The sequence below is a fragment of the Aulonocara sp. 'chitande type north' Nkhata Bay genome, linkage group LG15 (genome assembly GCF_057382095.1).
Source record: "Aulonocara sp. 'chitande type north' Nkhata Bay isolate Kocher_YH1m ecotype deep benthic linkage group LG15, A_spYH_male_GT1.1, whole genome shotgun sequence".
NCBI classification, from domain to species: domain Eukaryota; kingdom Metazoa; phylum Chordata; class Actinopteri; order Cichliformes; family Cichlidae; genus Aulonocara; species Aulonocara sp. 'chitande type north' Nkhata Bay.
This window is the reverse complement of record NC_141358.1, coordinates 27,258,166-27,266,595: the sequence shown is the minus strand read 5'-3', so window position 1 is coordinate 27,266,595 and position 8,430 is coordinate 27,258,166. Positions and strand designations below refer to the sequence as shown.

The following is an 8,430-nucleotide window of genomic DNA, read 5'->3' as shown; positions in this document are numbered from 1 at the left end:
CTGGGCGAAGGCTATAAGGTGTATTAGATGTGTGTGTGTGTGTGTGTGTGTGTGTGTGTGTGTGTGTGTGTGTGTGTGTGTGTGTGTGTGTGTGTGTGTGTGTGTGTGTGTGTGTGTCTGTCTGTCTGTCTGCATTTGTGTGGTCATCTGTAAAGTCTTTATTGTGGAGTCTGACAGCATATGGAAGGAAAGACCAGCAGAGTCTCTCGGTCCCACATTGTGGGTGCCACAACCTGCCACTGAAGGAACTGCTCAGTACTGTCAGAGTCTCCTGCATGCAGTGGGAGATGATGTCCAACAGGGATGACAGCTTAGCTACCATTCTTCTTTCACTCACCACCTCCACTAGGTCCAGGGGGTATCCTAGAACAGACCAGAGAGCAGACCAGATGACTGAGGCTACCACAGAGTCATAGAAGGTCTTCAGAAGTCGGCCCTTCACTCCAAAAGACCTGAGCCTCCGCAGTTACAACAGATACAACCTGCTCTGCCCTTTTCCGTAGAGAGCATTTATTGTTCAGATGAACACCAAGGTATCTGTAGCTATGTACAGCCTCAAATGAACTGAATTTATTCTTTATTGTTTATTTATTTTGCCAATTTTGTTTCCTCAGCTGAGATTAAAGTGTCGAATTATTATTATAAGAATCACCTCAAACACAGGTGGGAATGTTTGTGTTTGGTGCATCAGACTGAAGCTCAGACTTGGGGGACAGAAAAGAACCAGCTCGGTGTTTTTCGCTCGGTCTAATTTTTTTCCCTTCTTAATCTCAAACAGCGCTGATGACGTCACAGAGACGGGCTCGTGCAGCAGTGTATCTGAGGGCGTTCTCACACAGGTGAACCCCGCGCGTTCTCACGGCGCTGATAACGGGAGTGCTGCAGGGCGTGCCCCCCGGTCCTCCCCACGGTGTGCAGAGACATTGTCGCGTGAACGGAGTCCAGAGAGGAGGAGGTGCGTGCGGGCACGAAGGTCTTTGTACACAGGCAGCAGCCGAGGGTGTGATCTGCAGACACGTCACCGTCAGAGCCGCCATGGACCGGAACCAGGACCTAGACCGGAACACGGCCGCGGGCACGCGCTGCGAGCCCGGCTCAGCCTCCGAGGGAACGCGGATCAGCGCGCAGGACTGCCACGAGCTGCTGAGCAGAGCCAAGCGGGACCGCGCAGAGGACGAGCAGGAGCGTGTGTACAGCTACATGAGCGCGCACTACCTGGAGGTGCTCCGTGCTCCCGCGCTGTACGGCCGTCTGAGCGCTGCGGAGCGCGCACTGATCTTGAGCAGGAGGACGGAGTGGGCGGGGCTAGAGGCGGGGGAGGGGGTTCTGGCGGTGGCGGAGAGTGGGGAGGAGGCGCGCGGCCCGCGGCGCGTGCTGTTCCTGCACCCGAGTGCGCGGCGCTGGGAGGAGCTGACCCGCCTCCCGGAAGAGGCCCCACCCACCGGCTCTGGAATGTGCACTCTCTTCAATTACCTGTTCGTGGCGGGCGGTCTGCGGGGGGGACAGGCCCAGGACAGTGTGCTGTGTTTCGACCCGCTGAGCGGGCGCTGGAGTGGCGTGCGGCCGCTGAGCGAGCCGCGCTGCCAGCTGCGACTGGTGGGTGTGGACGGGCTGCTGTACGCGGTGGGCGGGGGCTGCCTGCTGAGTGTGGAGCGCTACGACCCACGCGCCGACAGGTGGAGCCATGTGGCGCCACTGCCCAAAGGCTCGTTCGCGGTGGCGCATGAGGCCACGGCGTGCGACGGCCAGCTGTTTGTTTCGGGGGGGTCGCTCTTCTACCGCCTCCTGCGCTACGACCCCCGCCGCGATGAGTGGGAGGAGTGCCCGTTCAACGAGAGCCGCCGCCGCTCCGCCGACATGGTCGCGCACCGCGGCCTCGTTTACCGCTTCGACGTGGACCGCGAACGTGCCGAGGTCAGCGTGCACAGGTACAGCACAGTGGTGAAGGTGTGGCTCGAGGCCGCCACTTTTCCGCTGGAAAACACACTGCCATTCCGATGCGCTGTGCTCGGTGACCGGATCTACTGCGTCAACCGCAGCCGCACGCTGCAGTTCCACATCGGCGAGGAGGAGGCCGGCTTCCTGCCCGAGGCCCTGCCAGCCCCCACCGGGGCCCGGGGCAACCTGGTGCCCTTTGTCCTCAGCCTGCCCCAGAACACTCTTGCCTCTGATCATGGATCACAGACCATGACCTCTGACCCTGGCATTTAAGATCTGCAGTCGGGCTGCTTGGCCTCTCCTTGTCGTCGCTGTGCCTTCTTGTTCCTAACTTTGACGATGAGAATGTTTCCTGCGTGTGCATGGGTGGCGGTGGGCCGAGCTGGGACTGTTTTTATTCGGACACTTCCTGTTTGGTTTGTGACCGTCAGAGAGGATGCTGCTGCTCGTGAGGAGCTGAAGCGTGTGTTTAGAGTTATTGATGTCGGACTTTGATCATGGCTCCTGATGCTGCATGTCGATCAATAAAGCAGAAATCTGAGTGAACGCGAGTATGTGTGTTTCATGTGACATCATCACCTGTCAGGAGGAAGGACACATTAGTAAACATTGATGTGCAAAAACCTATTTCATCTTACTAAGTAGTACTGAAGTTCATTTTCACTCTGCTGATAGACTCAATAACTTCACATATTATTCCAATATGGAAGTTAATGTAAAGTTAACTGTGACACACTTTTGAGCTGTTTAAAATGTTTTTGATGCTTGACGTTAACAAACATCCTGAGAGAGCTCCACACCCACTAAATGCGGAACAGGGAAATTAATAATAATAATAATGACAGTAATAAATATTTGCTCTCAGCAGCAAAATCTTGTTAAATGTGATTTAAAACCATTATGTTTAAGGAATTTAATTCTGAATCATTTTAACTGAAGTCAGAGGAAAGCTGCTGCAGCAGGTTCAGTCTTTACATCCAAATATATATATTAAATCTGGGTTTATACAAGCAGTCTGAGCACAAACAACAATATTAATTTTAATTATTAGAGCCTCACAGACAGAGTACAGTAAGACTGTGTCATTAAAACAGCACCCTGAGTCGGGCTCACGCTGACAGAGAAACAGGAAACGCTGGTTGGAGAGCAGCTGAAGATGGAGGTAAAGACAGATTATTGATCATCAGAGCAATGTCTGCATTCATGCTGAGCGTATCCTCAGCGAGGGCGTTCCATGACAGGCTGTTTAATGAAGGGTGCAGTTTGTTATTCATCACACTTATACAGCTATGTATGTGTGTGTCTCAGACTGCTGCAGCTCTTTCTGCTGACGCTGCAGATTTTGAAGCAGCAGTGAGAGGAGACTGCTCACAGAACTGATCTGAGACTGATTCCAAAAAGCAGCTGCACAGACTCTGAGCTGATGAAGGCTGAGGATGAACTTGCTGCTGATTCACAAGTGTGCAGAGGTCGGGCCGATGTAGAGAGAGCAGGAAGGGCAGCAGCCATCATTTCAGAGTCTGCGAGGGCCTGATCCCCTCCACCCTTCAATTGAGTCCTCTGCCGCTTTCGCATCATCTGGCTGCGCAATCTCAGTGCTCTTTGTCTAAGTCACAAGTTAAATCAAAAAAAAAAAATCTTTATCCAGAGTAAACCTGCTGTCGTGTCCTCTAATGGAGAGAGGCGTTCATGACTAAAATACAGGGAGTGCAGAATTATTAGGCAAATGAGTATTTTGTCCACATCATCCTCTTCATGCATGTTGTCTTACTCCAAGCTGTATAGGCTCGAAAGCCTACTACCAATTAAGCATATTAGGTGATGTGCATCTCTGTAATGAGAAGGGGTGTGGTCTAATGACATCAACACCCTATATCAGGTGTGCATAATTATTAGGCAACGTCCTTTCCTTTGGCAAAATGGGTCAAAAGAAGGACTTGACAGGCTCAGAAAAGTCAAAAATAGTGAGATCTCTTGCAGAGGGATGCATCACTCTCAAAATTGCAAAGCTTCTGAAGCGTGATCATCGAACAATCAAGCATTTCATTCAAAATAGTCAACAGGGTCGCAAGAAGCGTGTGGAAAAACCAAGGCGCAAAATAACTGCCCATGAACTGAGAAAAGTCAAGCGTGCAGCTGCCAAGATGCCACTTGCCACCAGTTTGGCCATATTTCAGAGCTGCAACATCACTGGAGTGCCCAAAAGCACAAGGTGTGCAATACTCAGAGACATGGCCAAGGTAAGAAAGGCTGAAAGACGACCACCACTGAACAAGACACACAAGCTGAAACGTCAAGACTGGGCCAAGAAATATCTCAAGACTGGTTTTTCTAAGGTTTTATGGACTGATGAAATGAGAGTGAGTCTTGATGGGCCAGATGGATGGGCCCGTGGCTGGATTGGTAAAGGGCAGAGAGCTCCAGTCCGACTCAGACGCCAGCAAGGTGGAGGTGGAGTACTGGTTTGGGCTGGTATCATCAGAGATGAGCTTGTGGGGCCTTTTCGGGTTGAGGATGGAGTCAAGCTCAACTCCCAGTCCTACTGCCAGTTTCTGGAAGACACCTTCTTCAAGCAGTGGTACAGGAAGAAGTCTGCATCCTTCAAGAAAAACATGATTTTCATGCAGGACAATGCTCCATCACACGCGTCCAAGTACTCCACAGCGTGGCTGGAAAGAAAGGGTATAAAAGAAGAAAAACTAATGACATGGCCTCCTTGTTCACCTGATCTGAACCCCATTGAGAACCTGTGGTCCATCATCAAATGTGAGATTTACAAGGAGGGAAAACAGTACACCTCTCTGAACAGTGTCTGGGAGGCTGTGGTTGCTGCTGCACGCAATGTTGATGGTGAACCTCGGAGTTCACATCACGCAGGACCTGTCATGGTCCTGTCACATCAACACCGTGGTGAAAAAGGCCCGTCAGCGTCTCTACCACCTCAGACGCTTGAGAGACTTCCAACTGCCCTCCAAGGTGCTCAGGAACTTTTACTCGTGCACCATAGAGAGCATCCTGGCGGGAAACATCTTAACCTGGTTCGGGAACAGCACCATGCAGGACAGACGAGCTCTACAGAGGGTTGTGCGGTCAGCTGAGTGCACCATCCGCTCCGAGCTCCCTGACCTGCACTCAATCTACAGCAGGCAGTGCTGGACCAAGGCCAGGAAGATCGTGAAGGACCTCAGCCATCCCAACAACAGACTGTTCTCTCTGTTGAGGTCAGGAAAGCGATTCCGCTCCCTGAAGACCAACACAGAGAGACTGAGGAGGAGCTTCTTCCCGCAGGCGATACGGTCTCTCAATCACACCACCACACAGTATTGACCCACACATACAGTTCTTACACACACACTGGACATTCTGGACATTGTTTTCACTTCATCACTTAAATCACTTTAAGCATATTTGCACTGCACAAGACATAATGTGGATTGCACAACACTGGACATTATATTCTTCATTTCCGGTTAATACTTGTACAGCTGCTGTTATTGTGTATATATTTATTCACATTTATATTTATATTTTTTCATACATTCTTATATAGTTCTATATTGTGTATTTTGTTGTACAGTTATTTTATTTTCAACTTTAATTTATATATTTTATCTTATTCTTTCCCAGTTAAATTTACCCTTCATTCTAATTTGTGTTGTACAGTTATTTCATTTTTAACCTTAATTTATATTTTATTCCTTCCTAGTTAAATTTACCCTTTTTAATTTTTCATATTTATTTCCTATCTTATTCATAGCCTTTTCCTTTTTTGTTTTCTTTAGGTCACGAGCAGTTGTCCAAGCATTTCACTACATATCGTACTGTGTATGACTGTGTACGTGACAAATAAAATTTGAATTTGAATTTGATTTGAATTTGAACAGATCAAAACACTGACAGAATCCATGGATGGCAGGCTTTTGAGTGTCCTTGCAAAGAAAGGTGGCTATATTGGTCGCTGATTTGTTTTTGTTTTGTTTTTGAATGTCAGAAATGTATATTTGTGAATGTGGAGATGTTATATTGGTTTCACTGGTAAAAATAAATAATTGAAATGGGTATATATTTGTTTTTTGTTAAGTTGCCTAATAATTATGCACAGTAATAGTCACCTGCACACACAGATATCCCCCTAAAATAGCTAAAACTAAAAACAAACTAAGAACTACTTCCAAAAACATTCAGCTTTGATATTAATGAGTTTTTTGGGTTCATTGAGAACATGGTTGTTGTTCAATAATAAAATTATTCCTCAAAAATGCAACTTGCCTAATAATTCTGCACTCCCTGTACAAAGAGGACACTCTGAAAACACTCTGAGACTTCTAACAATCAGAGAACAATAAGAAACATGACGCACAAGGGCATCAGTGAAATCATCCAGAGGGGCACCACAATCATTTTTTTTTTCAGGACCCGTCTTTGATATCGTGTACACACTTAAACAGAGACATCAAAATAACCGGGAAATAAAATTTGGATGTCATCAGCAAACTTCCTGAAAATCATCAGCAAGTGCGATGAAAACAGAGTAGGACCCAAAGCAGAGACCCGTTGTACACCACAGGAAACACAGGCTGAGGAAGAGGAGGATTTCGCGATGGCTACAGAAAACAGCCTTTCTGACAGACATGAGCCTTCAGGACCAACAGCATGCTCCAGTTTAGATGAATGAATGTATGATCACCACAAGAGTCCAAAGCAATCTAAAAAACACATGCAAGGACATTTTTGATAATAGGCTTCAGCTGGTACATTTAATAAAGCATTTAATAAAAGTAAATTATAATAAAATATACTGTACTATATCCCTGGCCCAATAACGTGGAGCGATTCATTAAGAAGACGACAGGGGAGGATATCTGGAATGGAATTAGAAGCTCTTAAATAAGAGATTACTTCCTTTAAAACAAAGAAATGTCCCAGGCTCAAACAGCAGTGTTTAGGAGGTAAGAACAGGCCCAGCACAGCCTGTTAAAGCACAGATTTTATTCATTCTCACTAAGCACAGAAGAAGCCTCCACAGGAACAGTCACAGGTTTGGACACAGCCAGGGCAGTAACGGCTGCCATTAGTGAAACAAAGAGTTGTAACATGAGGTCTGTCTGTCTCTCTTCCTCACTGTAATGCGTTTGGAGACAACGACAATGATGCAACTCTAGATTAAATTTGGCACTCAGGAAACAGGAAGCAGAGCTCAGGCGCTCACAGCCAAATCATGCTGAGAAACCGCAATGCCACAAAGCTGCTGATGAGCCTGTTTTATAGTTTCACACTTCAGTCATTCACACAGCTTTATCAGCACACATCTGTTTAACCCATTGCTGTAAAGGCACTGTGTGCACCAGGGGGAGCATCTACACTGCGATAAAGGGACAGGAGGATCCAGACGTGTGAAGGAGCTGCTGGTTTCACTGGAAATGCAGATATTATGTGGACTCGGTGTCACTTTATGACATCCTGCTCTGTGTGAGGCACCTCAAGTCCTCACAATCATAACTGACTCTTTCATCTGCTCCAGCAGTGGATTTCAAATGGAGACATAAGGGAGAGGCAGCACGAATGCAGCTCTCGGTTTCTGAACTGGTGACATCGAGCTCAGTGCTGTTAATATTCCCACAGCTACAGCGTTCCCTCGTCTGCTCGGAGAACACACTCCTTCATATTTTATCTGCTGGGCGATACAGGCAAGCCACCCTGCAGGCCGGTCTCCACAAATGACTGGATTTTAGTGTGCTCATTTCAGTGTGAGGAAAGCTGCAGACTCCACAGTCCTACAGTATCGATCAATCAATCACGTCCTCTAAAGAATCCAATCAGAGGCTGAGACCCCCCGTGCATTCTGTGCTATCCCAAAAACAACCACTTACAGACTAACTGATGTTTGTGTCTGCGCATGTTTTAACAGAGCAACAGCAAATCAAAAGTCAGACTCACCCACAGTGGCCCCAGCAGACTGTTGAGCTGCACTCCAATCCCATACGTGAGGTATCCGCCAACTCCCTTCTTCCCAGTTCTTTTTTAAATTTTTTCCGTGTCAGTGTGGAGGGGCTTGTGGAAACACAGACCCAACATTTATTTGGTCCTTCGAGCTGGATCCTAAAACATCGCATCCACCGAGGAGCGGGAGAGGACGCCACCGCAACGTCTGGGATGATTGACGTAAAGCCCTGGTGTTTCACTTTGCTTTGTTACCAGGCCGGGAAGTTTGCGCCTGAACTCCCCTCGGGATGGATGCCGATTGACGGGATCCAGAGACTCTTCCCATGAATGAAGACAACACGAACAGTAAGTACAGGAGGCCTTAGAGAGCGGCTACGTGACCCTGCGTTGAACACAGGTACGGGAGCGCACTAGCCGCGTGAGAGAGACGCAGGGTTCTCCGCCGTGTGGGGCGTAGAGACAACCTAGGTTTGGTGACTCCGCCGTGAAGAGAGTCTGGAATCTCCGCCATTTGGGGCGTTTGAGAGTTTAACAGAGAGCGCTAGCTGT

General features: G+C 48.1%; 1 protein-coding gene across 1 annotated transcript; it reads left to right on the top strand.

Moving 5' to 3' along the window:
* Window positions 1-825: 825 nt before the first annotated feature.
* Window positions 826-2,484, top strand: LOC147313263 (kelch repeat and BTB domain-containing protein 11-like). The gene has a single exon (XM_086264135.1). The coding sequence runs from the start codon at window positions 1,036-1,038 to the stop codon at window positions 2,209-2,211; it is 1,176 nt and encodes a 391-aa protein (XP_086120261.1). The 5' UTR covers window positions 826-1,035; the 3' UTR covers window positions 2,212-2,484.
* The last annotated feature ends 5,946 nt before the right edge of the window (window positions 2,485-8,430 follow it).

Excerpts from the sequence above, each read along its gene's own strand:
- LOC147313263 (XM_086264135.1), top strand. The coding sequence starts at position 1,036 with ATGGACCGGAACCAGGACCTAGACCGGAACACGGCCGCGGGCACGCGC.